The sequence below is a fragment of the Lissotriton helveticus genome, chromosome 3_1 (assembly GCF_964261635.1).
Source record: "Lissotriton helveticus chromosome 3_1, aLisHel1.1, whole genome shotgun sequence".
In the NCBI taxonomy this organism is placed as follows: domain Eukaryota; kingdom Metazoa; phylum Chordata; class Amphibia; order Caudata; family Salamandridae; genus Lissotriton; species Lissotriton helveticus.
The window spans coordinates 2,039,980,638-2,040,006,817 of record NC_136061.1 but is presented as its reverse complement, the minus strand read 5'-3'; the positions used below and the strand labels follow the sequence as shown (position 1 = coordinate 2,040,006,817).

The window sequence follows — 26,180 nt, the reverse complement described above, 5'->3', positions numbered from 1 at the left end:
AATGCTAGTGCCAAGAATAATGTAAATAAAATGTCTTGCACAGTTGGTGTTGCTCAGGAGGCAGAGGATTAATGTAGTAAAGTAGTTTAGTAGTCAAGCACAACCCTTTCCAGTGTCCGTACAGTCTGTAACCTCACCAAGGGGAATATTAACAAGCGGCAGCGATAATTATCGCTGGCTGCGCCTTGCGTGAGTTTCCGTATCGCCGGCTATCGCTGGAATTCATCGCCAAGCTAGCACTGTATTTTCAGCGCTTAGCGCATTGGCGATGAAAATTCCAGCGATAGCAGGGAAATGTCCCAACATCGCTGGAAAACCAGTGATGTTCCCTGCTAAACAGCGATGACCTTGCTGATACGACCCTATGGTCGTAACTCCACATTCTACATCCCATGAAAAGTTTTAGAAGGCGTTGAAATCCAGCGTTAATGGGCGGTTAGCGCAATTTTGTTTATCGCTACGCCGGCGGGGGCATTGTTGTAAAAATCACGAAGCTGACTTCGCGATATTTTCCCATGTAGTCTGTCGAGGCACGCCTACTTTGCATCTCATTAACGATGTGATGCAAAGCGGGTGCTATATCACGGAAACACGCGCTAGCGAGTCCTTGCTAATATTGCGATGAAATTATCAATGCTTTTCTGCCGAAAACGGCGCTAAAGCAGCGAGAATTTTATCGCGGCCCCTTGATAAATGCCTCCGAGTTACGACGGTGGCCAAACCAGTTCCATCAACCGACTATTATACCTTGTTCACCTTTTTTAAGCATGCCTGTGTGAGACTGATATATTTGACAAATTTGCCCAACTCAGTAGGTTCGATGATAGAAAACACAAAGGGCCATATTATCAAGAACAGCGATAACATTACAGCCGCTTTAGCGGCAGGAAACTGCATCTACAGCGGCAATAAGAGGCTTTATAATATGCCCTTGTGAATTCCCATAGTAGCCCAGGTCCTGGTGTGAACCTGGGCTTCTATGGGAATTCATAAGGGCATAATATCAATCCCATTATCGCCGCTTCAGCTGCAGTTTCCTGCTGCAAAAGAGGCGATGATGTTATCGCTATTCTTGATAATAATAAGGCCTAAGGTTCCTAGCCTCATTTCAGGTGTGTATTCCATATGCCTCAAAAAGATGTTTTAACAAGGTGTGCCAAGTATGCAAAAGTATCTGGCAGCAGCAAAGTATATGGTTAAAAGACCATCTTTTAAACACAGAGCCCGCAGCTGACAGAGCCCCATTTGGGGTTTAATTCTTGAATCTGTAATTCCAGCAGTCTTGAAAAAATTATTTGCTTAAGGCTGGTTTTGCGGAGCGGGCATTGAAGGCATGGCTGTGGGCTGAAGCACAGTTCTTTAGTTTCCCGTGTCACATAGTTTGGAAAGTGTATTCATTTGCTTTTTTCAAATAGTTTTGCGTGCTGAATGCGAAAGATGAAACTTGTTTAACTTCATTTGGTCACTTTGATGAGAGGTGATAGATCTTTGAAAATAGCTTGCCCAAGGATTGTTTCCCGATTTGAAAATATTCTGAAGGACAGCTTTTAGTGACTTGGGTGGCTCTTTCATAATCCTATAGTAATGCTTTAGGAAGGCCGCCATGGAGACTCATGATTGACCCTTTATTCAAGACTTTTTTTACAGACTTTAAGCTGGAAGTTTTCCTGGCTTTAATAAGTTGGCCCAGAAAGGCTCCATGGTCATATTTGATCGTTGGGAGGAGTGTTGTTTCTATTACACATCTTATTTGGTCGGTAGAGGGGATTACAAGAATTCAATTTAACATCACTATCACCATATAAGATCACTAAAACCAAATTTATGGAATTTAATCCTTATAACAGCACACGCCCTAATTCTATTCTTAGTGGGTCCCGTCTGGAATGTGTCCGCACCTTCGAGTACTTGGGGGTCACCCTTACTGAGCATTTTAAAAGGCAGGGGCATTGTAAAATCACAAAAAGGCTCTCCTTTATGCCCTATTTCACCGGTATTACAAATTTTTAATCACCAAGCACATGGGTCAGCTTTGTATGGGGCAGAGTATTGTGGGCATAGGGATGTGTCCATTCTCGTGCTGATTGAAAATCATTTTCTGCAAGAGCTATCTGACCTCCACATTAGTACCCGATTGCTTCCTTTAAGGTTAAACATGGGGCAAAAAAAAATATATTGGATGTGGTTGGCTTAATGTCCATATTATATTGCAAGAGATGTTGGTCTACTCCGGAGTTGGCACCTTATCAGGCAGGGTTGCATGAGATATTATGTACTGCTGGTGGGGTTGATATTCAATGGCTGAAGTATGTTAGGGCACTCTCTCAAATATTGGCCTCAGACAACTTTGGGATGTTCACTCTGAGACTTGCAAAACTTCTAAGGCCCAAGTAAAGAATGCCTATTGGCAATATAAGATGCGTTTGCTGCATAGCCAGTCACATGTAGGATGAGCTGGAAAGTTTCATGGATGATAATGAGTCGGGCAGCTGCTGGGAAACTTTATATGCACTTTAGATGCGGGTCTCTACCTCTCCTTTACTTTTCAGCTAAGTTGGGGGGTGTATTAAGGTCTTCCTCTCAGCAATGTGTCAACGTTCCCTAGCTAATGAAATATTTAACCATGTTTTTTATATTTTTGTCCAGTGTATCAACGTTCTGGGAGGCTATACATTCGACCACTGTGCCGTAATCCTGGGACTAGGGTGCATAGAGAGGCTTTGAGAATTTTGAACTGTGACACTAGTCAGTGTGTAGTGTTTGCGGTTCCATTTTATTTGTTGGCCATGTGGAGGATAAGGCAATTCAATAAAAAAAACGAATTGCTCAGCATTGGCTGGTGCAAGTAATTCACTTAGTGGAAGTGATAGTTGTATACTGTTTTTACTGCCTTATGTTTTTTAAACTGATGTTTTTAGGTCCAAATCTTTTATCTATCCTATTATGATTTTTACTGGAATCTTTTACTTATCTGTACTGAGTTTTTACTTTGATGGCGTATTGCTGTATAAAGTTTATTGATTTCAAGAGAATTGTTCAGTTGACAAGTTCTGATGATTACAGATTCCGTCTTTGTAGGTACTTAATTGTGTTTTGGCTCCTCACTTTGATGACAGCCAAACTCTCAAATAGTTGTATTATTCAGTGCTTTTGATTTTTAGTAGTCCCAGGCTTCAAGCAGGATTCACTTTCTTATGAGGCCTACCGAAGGTTACTAATTTCGTTTTTTTGTCATTTGCTATAATTTTGTTGACCAAGTTGTATTTATGGAGGACATTGAGTGTTTCTGGATCCCTATTCTGGATTGGCCACAATGTCATCTGCATATTGGAGAATAGAGACATTGTTGGCTCTGACTTTTTGGTGGATTAGGTTGGTCTGTCTCAAAGTAGAATCCACGTTGGTAGTGTAAAGATTGACTAGCAGGGGCACAAAGGTGCACCCTTGCTTTAAACTATTGTTTGTGTATTTTTTCACTGTTACCATGGTCTGCAATAGCTTAACACTCGCCCAGGTACAGGTATACAATGATGGAATTGCTTGTTGTAGTTTATTTGGGATGGCCTACCGTGTAAGTTGTCTCCATAAGATGTTTTGGTCTGCAGAGTCAAACGCATCTGAATAATCTATTAAAGCACATAACAAGGGGAGTTGTTTCTGACTGTTATCCTGGTGGTTGGAGTAAGTAAAGTAGTACTCCTGTGGTACTCTTTACATACTCTTGCATTCCTTTGTGAATTGGCCCTAAAACATCTAAATACGGAATATTCAAGGAATATCCGTATACAGTTAGTATAGATAGAAAAGACCATGCCCTCTTCACTTTTATTAATAGTGGGTTTGGTGTCTAGGAGCCGATTTGCAGAGACATATACGAGTGCCTAAAAGAGTGCTCCTTAGCACTCGTTCCCATACTTAAAATGCTTTTGTGCATATACCCACCCATATTTTTGGAATGCTAAGTCTAAAAGTGATTATTCTCAAAGTAATAATTAAGATATGTATTCCGTTTATACAGCAAGAAAAGACAATGCAAGAAGGCTTAGCATTTGCACAGTGCATGCACAAAGTGACACCTGATGTCTGTACACTCACACACACACACACATTGAAAAACATCATTCATATGTGTGATTATGCAAATAGAGCTATATAAAAAAAACATTTATACATGCACACACAACTCAACACACTGACACACAAGTGTGCAAAAAGTTACAAGACTTACACACATCTATGAGGTCACCAGACATGCAGGCAACCACACATACAGACCTACAGGCACCAGAACTAAAATAAATCAGGTGCATAGATCACCAGGTTTTTCAGTACCATATGAATAGAGACCCGCCACAAATGAGGTAACAATGCATGCAAACCAACTAACCACTATAATTACCCGCTACCTTCAAAATGCCTGAAAAGAATCAACCACATTGTCGTCCCCATATGGACAAAAATAATCAATGCCTCACTGTCCCAAGGCGCCTTACCAGATTGCCTGAAAACAGGCCAAGTCCTCCCCATCATAAAAACCTACAGGGAACCCAGCAGACCCAAACAACTTTCGCCCAGTGACCGATATTCCACTACTAGCTAAACGTCTTGAAAAATGCATGCAACAACAACTGAGCCATCACATCACTAATTTCAATCTATTGGACAACAGCCAATCTGGTTTCAGACCAGGCCACAGTACGGAAACGGCAATCCTACATATAGTGGGTGATGCATTACAGGCTCTGTATCACAATGAAACTTGTTTACTAGTTCTGCTTGACCTGTCTTCAACTTTTGACACGGTAAATCATGAAAAATTATTAGCACAGATTGAAGACAGGATGGGAATATCTGGAAATGTGTTGAAATGGTTCATATGCTTCCTACAGAACAGAACGCAAAGATTCTTGGTCAACCAGATGCTATCTCCGCCTTCCCCAAATTCAATTGGAGTTCCACAAGGATCTACTTTTCCTCCACCACTAATCCCTTACAGAAATTCTCCAGAACACCAAAATATATCACATGTACGCAGATGAGACTTAGATCTACATTAGGATCTCTTCGCTTGAGAAGATCGAGATATTGAATAATGCCTTAAAGATGTCATTACATTGGTTAACTAGCAATCATTTAAAACTAAATGCACAAAAAACAAAATTCCTACTAATATCCCATCCAAAATGTTCCAAAGATGTGGAGAAGTGGACTAAACGGATTACAGCACTAAACTGCACCTCTGTCCTATTCGACTCGACCAAATCACTAGGAATCATGCTGGATAAGAACCTAGGCCCACATCAAATCAGCGGCGAAGAGTGTCCGTTTTCACCTGCACTACCTTAGAAAGGTAAAACCACTCATTACTACGTCAGACCTCAAATTGGCAGTTTAATCATTAGTCATATCAATGATTAAATATGGCTGCAATACATTAACAGGACTTCCTAAGATCTCCACAGCACCACTAAAAGCCTGTCTCAATGCGTTCAAGAAAATACGACCACATTTCTCCACACTTGAAGGCGTTAACCTGGCTACCAATGAAGCCAGAATTCAACTTAAACTGGCATGTATTACCCACAAAGCTCTCCACTACAAAACATCAATGTACTTAGCCCAGAAAATTGAGTTATCTGATGGAGGCAGAATACCCAAAGTGCCAGAGACCTGTTGCTGAAACCTCCCACCTTTCAAAAGAAGAAAACGTATGACAGAGCATTCTCCGGAACTGTCCCCAGAATTTGGAACTCACTCCCTCCAACCATTAGAAAGATTCCAAACACATCAACCTTCAAGAGGGAAGTGAAGATCTTTCTAATGAGTAAATTCCTACCCTAAAACAACAACTGATCATCATCCACATTGAGGTCTGATGCAAGGTGCTGCTTCGCCCTCGCAGTTATGGATGCATCCTGCCCAAGAGAGATCACAGAGACATCATAACAATCCTCACAAATGATCGAAGAGTTAGTGCCAAATAGATCAGATATAGGAATTTGCCTTAATCAGGACAGTAACATATGTAAGGATAAACTTCCCAGATAGATACAAAGGCACAGTACTACAATGAATAGATCATACTCTTGTTATTTTTGTAACCAATACGAAAGGTACGCATCGGAAACATATGTATAATAATAATGCCATACTTGTTGGAATGAAAACTATCGTACGACATGTTAATGTAAAGTGCTCTGATACCCATGGGTCATGTTCGCGCTATATAAAACTCTAAAAATAAAACAAAAAGCAGGTAAAGGAAAAAAACTATAACGTCAGGAACCTAATCGTTTCTTAATCAAAGTCCAGGACTAAAGCATAGTGTTTACTGCATGTAGGAAGATCTGGCACATGTAGGTGCACAGAGCAATTTGAATTTACTGAACCAAACTTAGGGGCAGATTTACAAGCCAGTTGCGACACTTTTATGCCTCTGTTGCGTCACCTTTCTGCCTCAGCAGCAGCGTAAAAAATGCGGGCAATTTACAACGTGACGCATCTAGGGAGATGCATCACGTGGTAAAGCCCTGGGTCACTTTATACCTGCGTCAGGTATAATGTATGCAGGGTGGGCGTTCCCACGTTGGAAAGCCTAGTAGCAGTGACACAGTGAAATAAACACTTCTAGGATGCCACTGCATCAAAACCTTACACCTGCTTGAAGCAGGCTTAAGGTGTGACGCAGTGTAGTGGGAATAGGCCTCACAATCCATTGCTGGAGTAGTGTTGTACTTGCAACACGACTCCAGCAATGCGTGACTTTTGTCCCAACAGATGCATCAGAATTTCTGATGCATCTGTCAATCATTGGGCCATGGATGCGCCATATTTACAATACGGCGCATCCATGGGGGGGTCCATGGTGGATTTATCAGGGTTGCGCAGGGAAAGTGGCGCATTTCTAAAGATGTGTCACTTTCTTGTGAATCGACCCCTTAATATTCAGCATTAATTGATTTCCTCCTTTGTAAAGCATTTTCTATTGGAATGTTTTGGAAAACATGCTACATATGTTAACATGCTTTCTGTCAACTGTTATTGTTTGTGAAACGTTATCATCTTTTTTTTTAAATGTCTTTGGAAATTTCGAAGATTCTATGCAAAAATAAAAAATCTATCGAAATGTATTTATATTTTGCTTTGATGTTAAAATGGTACTTAAAATGTTATATTCAGTGAAAAACACAGATCCATGTGTGTAAGGAATGAGATCATGCAAAGGTTAAAAAGCACTGACATTGGTCGGTTTTGATTTCCAAAATTCTAACAGTGGGAGGATACTGTTTTTGTGGTGCCAGTGACGATAACTAACTAATTCATTTTGTTTTTGCTTTATTTGAGCTCACCAACACGTTTTCCAGTGAATTGTGGATAATAATAAAATGTTACTTTTAATAATTTAATTATTCATTTGAGGTTTTTGGGAGGTCAATGAAAGTATAGTGATCACAATCACTAAAGAGGTGAAAATGTACCATGGACAGCATGTGGAGTCCACTGAAAAAACTGTGACTTTCCAATGAAGGCAGCAGGTCATACATGATCAATATTCCCATGTCATCCTGCCAAGTCTGTAAATATGATCATAGAGGGAAAAACTCCCATTATTAGGGTAGATTATAGAGTTTCCGTCATGGGCATGTGGAAATGTGACTTGGATCAAATCAAAACTGTTTGTCATAATAGTTTTTATAACTTTTCAGAATTTCGGGAAATGTGAAGCATGCAAACTTTAAAAAAGCATAGCCTTGGCTGCCTTTCATGCTAGTAGAAACTGTTTCCCCTGCTGTTTATTGAACTGTATAGTTTTGTGTCTTGGAAGTTATTCTTCACCCACTGCTCAGAGCCCCTATCTGGTACCATTCATGCAGTGGCACAACAAATCTTGAGGGGGCCCCCTGTATTGTAAGTGGATTCCGTGAGGAGCTCTCTGGCCAGGGTACTGTGTTGAGGGGGCCTCCTGGAGCTTGCCCCCCCAGTGCTTACTTTGTAAAATATTAAAGTGCCAGGGCTCTGACCAAGACGTCACTGCAGCTTGCACCACACATCACTCTTGTCATTGCTGCCAAAACAACTACTAACCATCTCTCTTGCATGTTAATGCGACAGTTCAGATTATTCCAGGTCCCCAAAGCTAAAGGTGGGGCTCGGGAGGCAGATATTAGCTCTATGTTAATGTATATCAAATTCCTAAACAACCGTTGTTCTGCTCATCTGTAAATTAGATGACCAGCGCCACCATGTGGTAGACTGTCAACATCATGCTTAGAACAGTTAGGTGCCGAGCACCAGAAACCAATCAAGTGCCTTTGCTGAGCACCGGAAAGCACTGGCCCAAATAAAACACCGGCCCAAATTAAGCACGGGCCCCCCACACCGCGGGGGTTGCAAGGGCCTAAGTTACACCACAGCATTTTTGACGCTTGAGGTCCCACTTGCATCTACTGTACTTGTAGCTAGAGCCCCAGCAAGATACCATGCCTGATCTCTTTCTCACTTGCTCACACTCTGGGGCAGATTTACAACTTCTGGTGCATTTCTGCTAATCAGCAGGGATGCGCCAGAACAGTTGCAACACGCCAAACTACCCATGCGCCACCACTGATGTGCCGCATTTACAATGCAGAGCACTGTGGCGCAGGGATGGGCAGATGCGTGTCGCATTCCCCGGCGGAAAGGCGGCGCATTGCTGGAATTGCTGGAGCGCGACACAGCTCCAGCAAGGCACAGAGTGCCCCTATGCTTAACATGCTGTGTCAATCCTTACACTTCCTTCAAGCAGGCGCAGGGTTTTGGCGCAGCATGGCCTTAAAAGTGACTTAGTGAAATCTTGTAGACTTCACTCAGCCACTTTTCCTAGGCGTTCATGCGCCGGAACGTCCCCCACCTCCCCCCCCCCACACCCCTGTGCCGGAACGCCCACATGTGGAGCAGGGCTTTACAACATGACGCATCTCCCAGATACGTCACGTTGTAAATACCCCGCAGCATGGTGCTGGCTTTGCGCTGCTGCTGCGTCACAGAAGTGACGCAATGGCGGCGCAAATGTGGCGCACGAGGCTTGTAAATCTGCCCCTCTATCTATGCCCCAGCACTTTCTACCTGGTGTGGGTCTGATCGTAGACAGGTTTCCAGCAGTAGCATATTGTGCCCTGCTTAGTTAGTATATGCTGCTGCAGGCAATATCAGCTTCTGTAGAGCACAAGATGGGTTAAACTTTGCCTTGTGAAAGCACGTGAAGACTATGCTAGTCTTATCAAAGCCTGAAGCTTTTAACAACCAGTGGAACAATTAACTTCCATGAAAACCTATTCTTTCTTTAAATAATCTCGAAGAATAGAGAATTCAATTCATATGCTTATGTCCAAGCAGACTTATCACATGTCAATACATAATGGTATGAATAAATGTGTTTGTATATTTTAACATTTATATCTAAATACCTAACATATAAAATTGACGGAAGGAGATAACTATTAAGAAAAAATATAATAAATGTACCAAATTTGCCCAACTTTTCAGGTGCAGTTAGAAGCTTTGCCTGCCACTAACTCCCTCGCTGTATTACCCTGTCAAGTGATATATGAGTAAGATGCCTCCTATAATGCAATCATTCAGGTTTCAGAAAAAAACTGACAATCAGTGTAGACAACTGAGTCATGAATCATCCTAGTGGATCAATTATACAATACATCACCCCATTCAGTATTTGTTAATCTCGAGTATCTTGCAACATCCTGACATTACTCCAAAGCAATTAAAATACCTATTTTGGACATTCTCTCTCTAATCGGGGCAATCATTGAATCTTGTTGGTTCCCTTCATTACTGTTGTATCTCATTTGAGCTGGCCAATCATTCAGTGGTCTACTGCTCCCAGCGTTTGGTCACTATGAGTTGTTGTGCATCTTTTAGTACTTTTTGTGAGTGCTTGAAGACATCAGTGGGATGAGAATAGTTGAGGTGTCTGGTATCAACCTGTGTTCTAGGTCCCAGTTACAGCCTGTTGCATGGACAGGATGTGGAATGGTGGAGATACCTTTTACTAATAATAGGTTTATGTTATTGATTATTTGTTTGCTTACTTTGTTAGATTTAAATGCCACCTGTGAGATTGGAGGATTATATCTGACCTCCTTCTTTGATGGAGGATATACCCTTGCTATGTCACTGGTGCAGGTCAATCTGTCAATTTCATTGTAGTGTGATGGTTAGATCAATGGATTCGCTCTGATACTTCAGTACTTTAAAATGTATTAGGGTGCTACTGTGACACTGGGCTTGTGTGGTACTGCTCTTATGGGAGGTATATACTAAGCAAATAAATTACATTTGCAAGCTCGAAGAACTTCGAAGAGCAAAATGCATAGAGTATGCACAGAAAATCTAAAGTGCTTAACAGTGCTCTTCCACACTTGAAATACCTGAGGGTGGGCTTTACTCTGCAATTTGTTAGCAATAGGTAGATCCACTCATCACCTCACCTCTAGCCGGCAGTCCTCTCTTCTCATTTAACAATGCGCCTGACTTGCTACCTAGATGTCTAACTGGATGGGCAGCAAAGGAGGGGTTGCAATTGTCAGTCAAAACACCTCTCCCTCACAATGTGTTAGACTCCATGTGCTGCTGAAAACCTCTACTAAGTTCTCTGCGATTTCACTGACTATGTTGTTCTGAGCAATGCAATGGTTTCTGCATCTTCTGCACAACTCACTATGGTCTTTAGCCAGTAGACAGCCTTGGCACCCCTTTAGTTATTTTCTGTGCTTCTTTTCCAGCTGTATTGTCCTCCACAACCCTAATTGCTGTGTCTCTAAGTGACACATCAGTGGCTTCTTGGCAGCTCCACATTTTGGGCTGCACCCATGGCAGCACAAATCTGCTTGCAAGCAGGCAAAGGAGCAGGCAAATGCGCAGGCGAGTGGGCTTCCTAGCCAGTGGACCTTTTCCTTGTGGGTGCAGAGACATGATAAAAGTGTGTACAATCAGATGTACCATGAGGCAGGAAAGTATATTAGAAGGAGATGACAGTAGCGGGCAGCACACAAGCAGCAGTAGTGCAATGACCCCATCAGACCCGTCAAAAAAAAGGGGCGCTGTTAGCCCATAAGCAGGTAGGGTCCAAGGAAGTCTAATGAATGCCAATACCATCATCTGGTGGTGTCCGGCATTGGGCCAGAGCACGGAGTATCTAACAACCCTTACACCCTTTATGTTTTCTCTCAGGATGTGGAGCATTTATTTCTCTTTGAAATGGTCAGGCTCTTCCAGGGGTCCAGAGGGAATAAAAAACATGTGAGACCATCCACTCTAAATTCGGCAGACATTCTGATGTCCATGGGGCCATCAGCGTAAAGTGTCAGCAGGTTTTACAAAGGAAAAAACATGACAATCCTCTCCACTGTAGACAGAGAAGAAGGAACTTCAGTTTAACAGACACGGTACTCCATGTCCTACATATTCAAAATCAGACCCTGTGTCTCTAAAATTGAAGTAAAAATCTTCCAGCTGGACAAGGGCCTTGGATATGTGGTAATCAAGCTCCCACTGAATCTGTTGCTTTTGGCATAAATAACGTTCATAGTCAGACAACACTAGCTTTTTTAGTCACTGAGGTTGCTTTGTCACTGGAACTTATTCACTCTTCATATGGTCCAAGGTTTTCCGTTCAGACTTAGTCATGTTTTTAATTCTTACAATCCACCATTGGGTCAAGGCTGGAAGCTATAGCCGATCTGAGGCTCCATAAAGCTAGATACTTTTCTGTGGGATTCCACTGAACATGTTTTCAGCATGACAAAAAGCTTGGGGCACGACAAACCTGTTTTTCTTGCCCCCATTAGGTGTGACCTCCCTGAGCGCACCTCAGCATCTTGTCCTCCAAAGTTAAAAAAACATTTAAGTCCAACTTTGTTTCCCACTATAGGGAAGGTTCTTTCCGACCAATCCTGGTTCCAGTTCCCTAGCGCGAGCTTGTTGGCACTTACCTCCTCCCGCTGAATCCTTTGACTCCAGTCAGATATCAGGACGAAGGACATATGAAAAGCTCCCAATCATGACAAAAATCCCTTTAACTCTGCCATAGATTATAATAGATTCAGAAGTTACTTATTTGGCCCCACGATTTAGTATATCAAGCCAAGTACTTTGAAATAATTCTAAACTTTCTTCATTGTATTCAATCATTTCTGATTCTTTTCTAAAGGAAGACACATCTGTACCATTACCATCCTAATCCTGAATTCATAAAACACTGCAGATAAGCAGCGGCTCCTTGATCCACGCATGAGTGAATAGTTTAATTCAACCTGCTAGTACCTCTCCTCGACCCTCAATACTACATTTTGTTGAAAAAAGGAGATACTTCCTGTGGAAGTTGCCCTTTTGCAGGGTCTTTCCCAGATATTTTGCCTTGTGTTGCTGAATCCATTTTTGTTAGTATTAGGACTTCATGCACTTTACCAATGCTAACCAGTGCTAAAGTCCTTGTGCTCTCTTCCTAAAACATGGTCAAATTGGCCTATACCTGATTAGCACAGGTAATTTACGTGTAAGTCCTTAGTAAATGGTAGTACAAGTACCCAGGGCCTGTAAACTAAATGCTACTATTGGGCCTGCAGAACTCATTGTGCCACCCACTGAAGTAGCCTTTTGAAACATGTCTCAGGCCTGCCACTGCAACCTGCTGTGCAGATTTAAAATGCTATTTCAACCTGGCAAAATAAACCTTTCACCATGCGTAAACCTTTATTTTTAATAATTATAAGTCACCACTAAGGTAGGTCCTAACAGCTCCTAGAGCAGGGTGCATAGTATTTAACAAATAGGACGTGTACTTATGTTTAACATATCCTGGTAGTGAAAACTGCTAAAATAATTTTTCACTGTGGCAAGGCCTTTCATCCCCATTGGCTAACACTACGATACCTTATTACATTTAATAATGATTTGATTTGATTTTACATTTTGTAAAGCGCAATGAATGCCCAAGGTCGTCTTGGCGCTAAAACAGCCTAAAAACTAAAATTCCAACTGATTTTATTTTATATGAACTTAATTAGTTATTGAACAACCAGGTTTTCAGCCGACTTCTGAACAACATCAGGGAGTTACTATTTTTAACTTCTAAGGGAAGGTTGTTCCATATCTTAGCCGTTCCAACAATAAAACTCCTCCCCCCCAGCATATCTGCTTGTACCATGGGACTACCAATAAGTATGCCTGTGCTGATCTTACTTGTCAATTGCGCCACCCACCAAAGTAGCCTTTTAAACCTGTCTCAGGCCTCTGCCATTGCAGGGCCTGTGTGCACAGTTAACTGCCCCTGTGACGTGCCACATAAAGTGGGTGCCACGTCAGTGACTTCCTTTTTACTACATATCAGTCACCCCTACGTTAGCCCCTAGCTAGCCCTAGGAGCAGGGTGCATTAGTAGATAAAAGGTAGGAGGTTTACCTTAATTGTGTGACATGTCCTAGTAGTGACAAACAGCCATTTTGTTTTCTCACTGCTGTGAGGCTGCTCTCCCATAGGAATGCATTGGGGATTCCCTTATAAGTGTTTCAGTGGTAATTCCTGACATGAGAGGGGCAGAGTGATCAAGTTTGGTATGTTTGGAATAGTAATACCAAATGCTGCGTAATGGTGTTCGCAGATTTATTATTACTATTTTAGAAATGCCACTTTTGGAAGTAGTAATTTATGGGTGCTGCTTGTTTGTGCCTGCCTGATGTGTAGTGCAATTCTGGCTCTGGAGTGACAGGGGCTGGTAAGGTGTGTGGCTCCAGAGGGGCAGGGGAGTCAGTGCTAGGCTGAATAGGCAGATCTGCATTTGGAGTAGTGGAAGGAGTAGCCCGTGACTCTGAATAGGTCCATGCCTGCCTTATTCAGTGCTGGGTCTGCCCCCCTGTGGTGTGTCTGGGGCCAGTGCTTAACCTGACAAAGGAGGGTGTGAGCTTTCTGTATAGAAAGTGCTTCAGTAACCCCCAGAACCTGTCGGGACTGGTTCTCCAAGCCCTGTGCCAGGGCAGAACAAAGACAAATGGAGTATAAATATTGGGGCTGTGACCCCATGTATGGTGTGCTTTTGTGCTTACTTGGAGCAGTGTGACTGCTTGGACTGCTGAGCCCAGGAGGAACCACCACAAGGAATGCCCCTCTGCTGGAGGGCCCTGTGAGCTGGCCTGCCTGGGCCCAGCTCTGAGCCTCAGGACTTTGAGGCTTCTGCCCTCCACTCTTATCGCTAAGAGAGCACTGGATTCATTAAGGGGTGACCCCCACTTTGCTGTGGAGACATTCTTCTTTGGTTGCCTGATCCCATGGGCAACGCTCCTCCTAAGACTGCAAAAGGAGTGGTAATCTCTTTGGGGAAGTCTGGGCTGAGCCCCAACCCTGGGGTATGCCAATCTCTGTGGAGAAAGTGCGGCCGCTAAGAAGCGAATCAGAAGTCAGCCAAGGCTGGGCCTGTCTATGGACGGGGCTCCCGTGAGGAGAGGGAAGCCCCGGGCTGTGCCGGGAGGCCGCCAAAGGAAACAGATTTAGAAGTCAGACGGGGGATGCCGGGTGGTAGGCGAGGCTCCCGTGAGGCAGAGAGAGCCCCGCATGCTGCCCGGGATGAGTCCCAGAAATTTGGCTCACCTGAGACACGGGCGAGCATGCTGGAAATCGGGGCTGGAGAGGAAGCTGCTCCATAGGCCGAAAGATAGGCAAAGGTTGCTTGGTGGGGGGAGGAGCCACGACATGTGCAGGTCCGACAGAGGCCTCGCTCCGTGTTCCCCAGCATTTGAAGCTACAACCAGCTTAGAGTGCAGCCCTGGTGAGTGGGCCTGAAACTGAGCATTTTTTTTGGTGCCGGATGAGCCACGGAGAAGAGGGCTCAAACGGCACTTTTGGTGATGGCGCAGATTATTTACAGCTGCAACAATGGGGGGCATTCCTATTTGGCTCCAAGAGAAGCCCTAGTAAGGGGGCTGAGAAGGCACTGTTGGTGTTGATCGTTACCTACAAGCGGAGCCACAGTGAGAGGGGCTCCAAAGGCACTCTGTTGGGGCCTACTGATCACACAGCTGCACCGCCTGATTGTGGACAGCTGAAACATTGAGGGAGTATTATTTTGGGTCTCAAGAGAGACCAGGGTGAGTTACACCCTCGTGCCTCCATTTCTGGTGCCAGCCTGTTGAGCCTGCACCCTGCTGCAGTGGCACCTTAGGGCCCTGAATTTTGATGGACGAAGGGCATTGCGGGGAAGTCCCAGATGGGCCCCTGAGGAAGGCCAGTTGGCCTGTGAATACCGGAGGTGCTGGTAGGGTGCATGGCCCTAATGTGATGCATGTGTTTATGCCTAATGCGATGCATAGTATGGTTTATGCCTAATGTGATGATGCATATGATAGTTATGCCTAATATGTTCGACATATGCTAAGTGTTGTGATATGATGATTATGCCTAAGTGCTAAATGCCAGTAGTTACTGGTTATTTTATATTCACTACTTGCATTCTGATGGTTCTGATAGAGGCCCGATTAGCCCTGTCATGTATATAATACCCTTTGAAGTATTGCCCAATGCCTGGTGGCAGAGTGTACATTTGTGATTACGATTCTAATGTGTTTATGATAATACAAAGGCTATTTTATACCTTGTGTGGAGTTTCTTTAGTGGTGTGCCTAGTGTGTCACTGCTTTGTGTGTGTGCTGCGTAAACGCTTTACACATTGCCTCTGGGATAAGCCTGACTGCTTGTGCCAAGCTACCAAGGGGGTGAGCAGGGGTTACTGTCAGCATGTAACTCCCTTGCCCTGACTACAGTGGTGGTTTATGCCTGGCTTAGGTGCTTGCCCTAGCCAACTAGAAATCCCATTTCTAACACCAGGTATAAATATTGGACAACCAGAGACACTCTTCAGTATGCTCTTAGATCTGGGGACATTGTAGAGGAAGGACTGCCATGCCCCTTCAAGGACTGCCCTGCTGCTCCCAGAGGAGTGCCCTACTGTTTGCGTGCTACCTTGCCTGGCCCTGAAACTGGACCTTCCTGAGCCCTGCTGACCTCAGATAGAGTGTGTTCCTACAACACATCCTAAACGCCTCAGCACGACTAGTCCTCGACGTACCACGCCTCAGCCACATCACCCCCCACCTGAGAAACCTGCACTGGCTCTCCGTCAACAAGACGATATCCTTCAAGGTCCTCACCCACGCACACAAGGCACTCCACAAGACTGGCCCAGCCTACCTCAACAGACGGCTCTCCTTCTACATCCCCAATCACCAGCTACGCCATGCCGACCTCTAACTCGCTACTGTCCCGTGCATCCGAAGAACAACCACTGGTTGGAGATCCTTCTCCCACCTCACAGCCAAGACATGGAACACCCTCCCACTGAGCCTACGACAGACCCAAGACCTGCTGACCTTCAGGAGGATACTCAAGACCTGGCTGTTCGATCAGTAGCGCCCCACCCCCATAGTGCCTTGAGACCATTGTGGTATGTAGTGCGCTTTACAAATGATTGATTGATTGATTGGTACCCAAGAGGTGCCTTGCCAAGTCTTGGACTCTTGGCTGGCATGGGTTGAGCTCTTCCTATGAAGAAAGGTAAAATCCTGAAGTTTGGGCTTTTCACAAACTCTCCAGCCCTCGATGACAACCAATGCAAAGCTCCTGTGAACCCAACTTTCATGCAACAGGTTCCATAAGTGGCAATCGGCAACGTGAGATCAGCACTTCCTGCTACAGCAATGAGTACTGTGATGACCTCCAACGTAAAGCTCCAGCGATGACTGTCCGCGTCACCCGACCGGCTCCTCATGCTTCAGTGACAACAGTGCGCCACTCGTTCTCCTGTTTTCACACCAGCAACAACTATCCACAAAGCTCTATCTGCTCCTCGCAGCCTTCTTTAACGTTAACGGAACACTTCTTGTCAGACTTTGAGAAGGTAACTTTTTCAGCGAGACTAACCTGGTCTGTGTATCTGGCCCACACTTTGTGTGCTTTCAGCTACTGTAGCTACCTAAAACTTTGAAATTGCATATCTCCAGTTCCACTGATTGGGCTTCTGTGGTTCTGATGTAATTTTATTTATTTAAATCCATGATTGGTGCTTTAATCTTTTAGCCACTACTTTAAAAAATTCATAACTCATCTTTTACTGAATGGATTTTTGTTGTTTTGGTGTCAATTGATTTAGTTAAATCTAAATTGGCATGGGGTTTTTCTTGTGTTGTGTTTTCATGTTATTTCTGCTTGTGTGCTGCATAGGTACTTTACATATTGCCTCTAAGTTAAGCCTGATTGCTTTCTGTCATGCTACCAGAGGGTAAAGCATACGTTAATTTAGTAACTTACGTGTTTCACCGACAAGAACTGTGGTTGTTACCTGAATGGGGCTTCCAACCCCTCAACCATAAGTTAAATTTCTTACACTTTCCCAGTCCTATATTCAGATTTTGAAACAGAAATCCCCTTGTAGTGGAGAGGCAATACCACCTGGGGCACCAACAAGACCATATAGAGTAATGGAGAGGGGGAAGGGCCGCTTGCTTCTTGTCATCGAATCCCTCCGGCATATTGTCAGGACACTCTCCCATTGACCAATAACCAACTTGTCTATATCCCCCTCCACTATATCAGCCCTCAATCCTATTTAGGCCAACATCCTCTATGGTAGCAAAACTATGTCTAGAAAACAGTTCATGTATTGCCATCATTGCAAAAGTTGGTAATGGAACAACAGATACAATTCAAAATATTTATTTACATAACCACATTTTGGATAAAAGTCCAGTATGTATGTTAAAACTGGCAACCCACTAGAAACAATAATGAAAGCAATCTCATCTCAGATTTGGAAGTCCCAATACGAATTAGGCAGTCCAAGAACAAGAGTAAGAAGCATGGAGGTAAAAACACGATAACACCTGACACACAACTATGGAACGTCTTGGACACTTTTCTGTGGCATTTGCCCATCTACTGTCCACCAACAGAGGCTTAAAAATCAACGTATTCTGAGAGGCCCACAGCTTCAATAATTTCTGGCCTCAGCACAACTCTGCCCCATCTCTTGTGGAATTACTCCTTGACATATGACCAATACTACCTAAAAGACGAGCAACATACATGTTGACCCACTTCTCTTTGTAAATATTGGTTTATGATTTTTGGATGTGTGCTTATCCTTGAGCTTCTAATTTTTTCTCAACCTGCAACATCTAAGAGCACAGGAATGCCAGCTCTTGGACTGAAAGGCCACATTGGTAGTATTCTGCCATGATTGGCTGATACTGCCATGTGAAGGCTGTTAAAGAGGGTGCATCATAGCAAAAGCCATTGTTTTACCCTTATACACAAATGTCAAAATGAAAATTCAAGTAAACCGCAGTCTGAGTATTTTACAGCTATGTAAAGCACTCAGACAAAAATAATAGTTAAACCATAGCAAAAACATGAACCAACTTCTATTCGACAATTACAACTTAAATTTCGAGGATCTCATAACATTGTCATTGACAGCATATTAGAGTTCTGCCACTGCCATGACGCATGAATTAGAAGAGTTAAGATGATATATGATATATGAACGAGGCAGGCACTGGTGAAACTATATGTAGGACAAAGGCATAGTAATGTTCATGGAACGTGGTTCCTCGTGACAAACCAGTAGTGTAGCGAGAGCTGTGCCCAGATTGGGTGATACCTCAGTGCTGTCTTGTGTAGCGAGGTGCACTGAAAGTAATAGCATGTCTGGATCTTCCTGACTGTGAATGAATAACATTAAGAAGTGAAGGAGTGGAAGCTATGCATTCCTCGTGACATCGGCGCTGCTCCCTCGCCTCCACTCTTTATATAGCACCGTTGTATCGAGGGATTTGAATCCGGCAGGAAGAGCGGCTGCAGATTCTGACTGGGGAATGCATATCTATCTTTAAGCTTCGGTGCCTACAAGAAAAAGTAAACTGCTGAGAGTGCATAAACAAGTCAGAAAAGACAATTCAAACAAAGTTGTGTTCTTGGAAACAGTCATTTGTAACCTATATCTATTTAAAGTAACTTTAACAACCATGCCACAGTCCAATCTCTCTGTTAGCGCTACACTTACCGGCGCACTTGAATAACTTTCCGAAGATTTCCCGATTCAAACTTCGAATAGAATTGTAGCGATTCTACGTCATCAGAATTTTCCAAAGGTCTAAAAAAAACATCAAGAGCACATTTCAAACTACATAAGTGAAAGTCATAAGTTAAAAAAATATACTTGTCATGCTACATACGCGAAGATGTATTTTAGTTAAGTTGAAAGCAGTAGTAGCAGGTGAAAACACAAGGCTCTAAGTTTAGAAGAGGTTTATTTAGAGAGAAAAAAGATGGGCAAAGAGCCACCCCTATTCAGACAGGCGAGTTGGAACCGCTGAGACTGCAAGAGTGCCCCACAAGCCCACAGAGAGGATACTGAAGAGCATGCTGAGTAACGGCTCCAAACTAAGGAAGCCTCCATAGGGAAATAAAATCATATAGACACAAAGGAATAACAACACACAACACAATGTTTAATCATCAATCATCAGTCCTTATAGAGGGAGAATTGGGTCATGATGACAGGCTGCTCCAGTTGGGTTCGAATGCCATGTGGGTGAAAAGCCACAAAATAATAGTTGTACCACACTTTAAGGAAGCAAATAATAAAATATCAACAAATGTACACATCACATAATCGGTTAACCTAGGGTTTCATGTTCTTCCAATGTTTTGAATGAGGAATTGTATTAGATAATAGAGAAACGTCACTAATTGTGTTACTACTGTTAACAAGAACTTCACTCAGCGTCATGTTTTATGACAAGAAATGGTAAATGCACCTCCAGTTATAGAAACACGATTAGCAAGAGGTTTCAACCCAACCTGAATTAATTGTTTTGCCTTCTTGTAACTGTAACTAGAACAGTGTCCAGATATTGTCATTCGAAAAACATAAAAACATGAAAACATACTTTCTGCATTCTTTCAACTATTCTATATGTGTGTGTGTGTGTGTGTGTGTATTCAGCACGTATTATGCAAGCTCAAATCACAACGGTATCATTTTGTGCATAAATAACTTGGAGACACATAAGTTAAAATTCTAAGGTTGGATAATTGGACTGAAAAAGTAGGTTGGGAAGTTGAAAGTATCACACATGGGAATCCATTCTTCAATTGAGTAGGAATGTGCCACATGTGCTCAGCCCAATGCATGCCCTTGTAACGAAACAAGAAAAAGTACATGCTTTAAGGGATAATTTGACGGCATCATAGATTATTTCCCCAAACTATAATGCTGATCTCGTACAAATATTTGATTTCTACCACTTAGTTAAGTGTAGAAATTGACACAAGAAAACAACATCCCTGCATATGAATGGGTGGATGTTAGGGACCAGCCCATACTGCTGTCACCTCGCCCACATTGCTCCACCCACTAACACTAACAGTAAGATCACTGACATAAGCAACACCGCAGTCTATGTTTCCATAATTAAAACCAATTCACCCTGATGTTATCGAAGGACGCGTCATAATAAGGCCTCTGGCCCTGACTGAAATACCTAAATAAATGTTGTTAGTCATGAAAGGCATTTACAGCCCTCAATATTATTTCAAGAAAATCATTTGTACTATGACTGTGAGTAAGGAGGTAAGAATTCTTAGGGACATAGAGGTCGAGGGACACCTGGGGTGTTTCTATGCAATATTTCATCCTAAGACATGATGGACAATGAGAACACATTTAAAAAAAATTCAGCAAATGTTATAACAGTGATGTAAGCTTAATAAACCAGTCTTGCAAAGACAAAACAATATAAACGTCCAGTCCATGCAAAGAAAGCAGTTTACCATCTTCATACGATTTTGCTGCTACTTTCTCCTATGGTACTTTAGTACCAGAATTCCAGAATTAAGCCAAGAGTAAACAAGTAGTATTCCTTGCTTACTAATGGAATTAAGGAGTACGTCTGAGGTACTTCAGGAGTAAGTCATACATACTCACTGCAAAATCTTCTCAATAGAAAAACAGGGGGGCATATTACCAACAACTAGCGATAATTATCGCTATGTTGGTTTAGCGGCGATATTTTTATCGCCGAGCTGCGGCGATTTTTATCGCTTAGGAACCTTGGTATTGTCAATGTTTATCTCCTAAGCGATAAAAATCGGCCGAAATGCATGAATATCGCTGAAAAGTCAGCAATATTCATGCATTACTGAGCTAATGCTCTTAGCCATGTTATCCACCTACCATTGGATAACATGGCTAAGAACTGCTCAGGGGCAGGTGTTAGCTTTTGGAGATATTTGCGCTTAGCGCGAATATCTCCAAAAGTTGGTAATAGGAGATAGCGATGTTAGCGACTGTTTCCAGTCGCTAACATCTTGGCACGCCCACTTTGCATGTCATTGGTGATAAATATCACTGACATGCAAAGCGGGGCCCAAGATGGTCGCTATCTCCTACTAGCTGTCGCTAACTGGTGTTAGCGACAGCTAGGTAATAGGGAGATAATTTTATCTCCGCTTTCTTGGCTTTTACAGCCAAAAAAGCGGAGATAAACCCCCTTGATAATATGCCCCAGGATACGTTTAAAATAGAAAATTAACACTTTTCTACGCATTTTTTACAAGCAGGCAGTGGTAGTAAGAACCACTGCCTGTTTGTAAAAAATGTTTTTGTTGACATTTACAAAGGGAAGGCGCCCCTTGCAAACCCCTTCCTGTTTGCGAATGCTTACCACCATTTTTGATTTGGCGGTAAAATCTTAATATTTTGCGACCAGGATTTTGGTAGCAAAACCTTAATACATAAGCTGAAAAATCTGTATTTGGAAGGGATGCCATTTACACCCTTCTAAGTACTTATCCTGCAGTTATTCTAAAACCAAAAGTGTGATTCGGTAGCGTCTTACTGAATTGGAATATGGAAGTGGCACATTTAAACAAACCTTTTTGCAGTCGCAAAGGCTCAAATTTGACAGTTGTGACCAAAAAATTGTTTGATACATCAGGCCCTCAATTCTTCATTTATCAAGTCGAACATGGTATGAAGACTCAGCTCTCAATAAGCATCTAGTAGTAATTAATAAACTGCTATCCACACAGTACTTATGTTTAAGAAAAGAAGAAGTATTTTCATTTTCATACTACAAAAACTCGTGAAATTATACGTCCCATAAGGCACAGAGGGCGCTAATTACTGAGTAGCAATGTGAAATAGTGCTGTTGTGTGGTGATGCAGGAGCAGTCTGTTAATGAAATGTCATTCGCCTTTTGGGAAAATCACAGTTGAGATTTCCTGAGTAAATCTCATGAGGTTTGCTCTTTCTTTTACTGCCAAACTTGGTTTCCCACCCAGCTAAGCATGATGCACTCACCCATTGCGGTTCAATGCCCGGTACCGCTCTGTCTATTTTTATGTAGTCTGTGAGGTTTAAAGGACAGTTGGCTCCTCTATGCATCACTGTCCACAGGAGTGTACCAATTCCTGGTGGTGTGCGGCACACAGTCTGCTGCGTGCAAATGCAGACAGCATATTCTCAACTCTGGCGGGATCTCTGCATGAGATGACAGTGAGCAGCTGAATGGCGCGTAAGTAATGGCAGCAAAATCAGCAGCCATTCAGAGGCATGCTGAGGGTCACAGTGCTCCATATCCTTGGAGATATTGCTGCTTGGATCTTCCATAGCTCCAGTATAAAAAACACTCTTACCAAACAAGCAGGTGCACATTCTAGATCACACGTGACACTCCTCCTATTGCACTCAACTCTCTCGACATTTGAAGTCGTTCTTGGAAGTCAGACTGTATCTGACAGTGTCTTAGAGCCTCAGCACACCTCTGTACTACGTCGCAGGTGGGAATTCTCCTCTGGGCAGATTCCTAGACACTCTCTGCACAAGGGTTGATTTAACCGTTACTGGGTAGACCTGTCCGTGCCTCTAGATCTTGCAGTTTCAATTCAATTCAGAATACTTTATTCGGCATAAAACACAATACCATAAAAGTACAGATAAAAAAACATCAGAATATAAAAAGCTGAGCAAAAATACATGTACAATCCGTCCGCAGGTGGAGCCACTTCTCATATATCATTCATCTTTAGGGTCATAAAAAAATAGTCCTGGGTTGGATAGATCAAAGTAAGTTTTAAAGGGGTAACATATAAAATCAGAGACATAAAGTGCATGAATAATTAATCCCTTCATACTTAAAATTACCCTCCCTCATCCAATTCTTTGATAAGACCTTTAACAAGCAAATGCTGCAACCATATGTATTCACCCCTCGCCTCTTGTATTTCTTAGTCTCACGGCGGACCTTAAAAAGTTTACAGTACAGAAAAGTGTTAAAACATCTGTGGACAATTTAAAAAACAATGGGGCCACCGTTGCCTGTTTAAAACTAGCATTCTTTAAAATACTTTTTAAAAACAGATTACTTGGACGCGAGTAGTAGGGGCAAAATAAGACAAAATGAAGGGTGTCCTGCGGAGCCCGATGGTCGCAGCCGCACGGGCCCTTAAACTCAATAGATGTAGTGTAACCTGCCGGAACCACTAGAATATGGTGTAATAAATTTAGCCTGAAGTGTATAATTATGAATCTGTCTTGGGCATTGTGAAAATAAGACAAATAAGGCTCAATGCCCAGGCAGGATTTGGTCAGAAGGTGTGCTCTCACTGATGGTTTAGTCAGCTCCCTATACAACATGCTTCTTGAATTCAGCCTTAACATGCGCCTTGTCCCAGGTAACAATTTTGTGGGATAATTAAAAAAGTCTGCACATACCTTGCCTGTTAGGGTCTCCCTCACATACTTGAGCCATGGAATGTTCCGGCCCCGGTCATGGGCAAGGCAATCTATTATGATCTGCTTGCTCAATAAGGCCTCAGGGTTTGTCCAAATTTTGACCCAACATGTTAGGGGTTTGAGTTCCAACCTGTCTCTGACATAGCTAACACCCAATTCTTCATGGATAATATGGGATGGTGTGCACTGAGGCACTTTTAGCAAACGCTGTAGATATTTGTTCTCTTCGATTTGAAGATGTTGTGAATCAATAAAATCCCATACCTCACTTCCGTAAAGTGTTTTGGCACAGCACATAGAGCTATACAATCTCAAAATTTGCTCCGGGGACCAAGAGCAGCCAGCTAATGTGCGGCATATCTTTTCTAACAGAGCTTTGAAAGTGAGGCGAGTGTCAAATAGTATCCCCAAATATGAAAACGAGTGCACCTTTTCCAAATGGTGAGAGCCAATCCTATAATCATATTTCCTTTTTGTTTTTTTTTTTTTTTTCCCCACTTCCATAATATATGATTTTGAAAGACAGGGGGACAGATCTAAATTCTACATAAAGCAGACAAAACCATCTATCAAACCTTGAAGACCTTTCGAAATACACGCAAGAAGCACCGCATCGTGCGCGTAAAGCAGAACGGGAATCCCTCTCGAGCCTATCCTTGGAGAGTATACCTTTAGAGCACCGAGCGCCTGATCCAGGCCATTTATATACAAAGTGAATAAGAAAGGGGCCAGGATGCAGCTCTGTCTCACCCCCCTTGAGCATGGAAAAGGATCGGTGGTGCTTCCCTCCTGATTGTATCTAACTTGAGCAAAAGTATTCCGGTGCAACCCTCTTAAAATATTAACCAGTCCCGGGTCCACACCAAGAGCCCCCATAACTTCCCACAATTTCCTACGATTCACCCGGTCAAATGCCACCGTCAAGTCCATAAAAGCCAGGTACACAGTTTATTGGCTGGTAATAATGTACTTGGCTACCAATAGATAAAAATAAAGGTACTGATCGGTGGTTGACCATCCTGGCCTAAATCCATACTGAGTGTCAATGATTATATGGTGTTCATCCGCCCCGTCCATTAACCGGTTATGGATAACCCTTCCTAATACTTTCCCTGTCACATCAATTAGGGAAATAGGACGGTAACATAATGGGCTGTCCTTGTTTCCCTTTTTAAAAATGGGAACAATTGTAGCTGTGGACCAGGATGCTGGAATACCTGATTCCACTGCTGCATTATTAACTCTGATCAGTAACGGCGCCCAAAGTTCTACCTGGCTCAGGAAAGGTCTGGGGGAATCCCATCGGGACCCGAGGCCTTATTCCCCATCAGACCCTCAATGCCCACCTTTATCTCACCTAGGGAGAATATTATCTGGGCGATAGTCTTGCCCCCCTCCTCTACTTCTGGTGGGTAATCAATCCTGCAGTGATTGTAGAGGCTGTGGAAGTGCTCATACCATGACTGTCGTAGGATATGCTTTGCTACCTTTCAAAAACATGGCGGCTGCTAGCTAACGCGGCGCGCTCGTCCCAGACGGAGTCTCCAGCCGAGATGCCCTCAATGATTAGCTAAGTGAATCGGTCGAGGGTACTTGCCTTCAGGGGATACCGGCAGCTTGTGAGTGTCAGCAGCGGTCCTGTGCGGCAAGCGGATCGGGGGGTGAGCGGCTGCACGACGCGGATACCCACCGGAGCGTCAGAGCGGTCGCAGCCGAGGCAGCCGATGTGTTTGGGGCGGGAATTCCGCCCTGCGCCCTACCGCTGGAAAGACGCAGCCATGGAGCTGCGAAGAAGCCGGAGCGTTCTTTCAAGGAGAGCAACCTCGCCAGCTGTGACAACACGGGGCGGTAAGGGAGACCAACAGGGAGGATGTTTGTTGAGGGGAGAAAAAAAACATACTTTAAAAACCTGCCTTCCAGTTTATTAGGACTCTAACTCTGAGAAAGGGTTTCATCCAGTTCTTTCACCAAATTTGTTTTGCTTTAAAGGCAACTTGCAAGCTTCCCCCCACGTAACCCCTGCTCAGATTAACAGTAAGGTATTACCACAGGAAGAGATCCTGGGAGAGAAGAAGGGAGTCACCGCTGGAACCCTGGGGAAACGAAAGGCAAAGGGGAAAGGGAAAGGGAGTAATAAAAACAAAGACTTAGGAGCTCCTACGGAACTCATGGACGTTGAACAGCTGCTAGCACCCGCCAGAAGCCCAGAAGAACAAACTGCCATAAGGTCAGAGACAGAAGTCGTGCCAGAAACAACACTACCCCAGACCCAAAGAGCACCAGGAAGGAGCAAGCGACACCAGCTGCTGTACACCAGCCCAAAGGAACTACCTCACA

General features: G+C 43.3%; 1 protein-coding gene across 2 annotated transcripts in view; it reads right to left on the bottom strand.

The window, feature by feature from the left end:
* Positions 1 to 26,180, bottom strand: part of AGBL1 (AGBL carboxypeptidase 1) — a 4,192,795-nt gene that overhangs the window by 2,848,434 nt on the left and 1,318,181 nt on the right. For both annotated transcript variants that reach the window (XM_078683166.1, XM_078683165.1), the window contains exon 13: positions 19,106 to 19,195. In XM_078683166.1, coding sequence (XP_078539292.1) covers positions 19,106 to 19,195 — 90 coding nt within the window. The remainder of the gene's footprint in view (positions 1 to 19,105; positions 19,196 to 26,180) is intronic.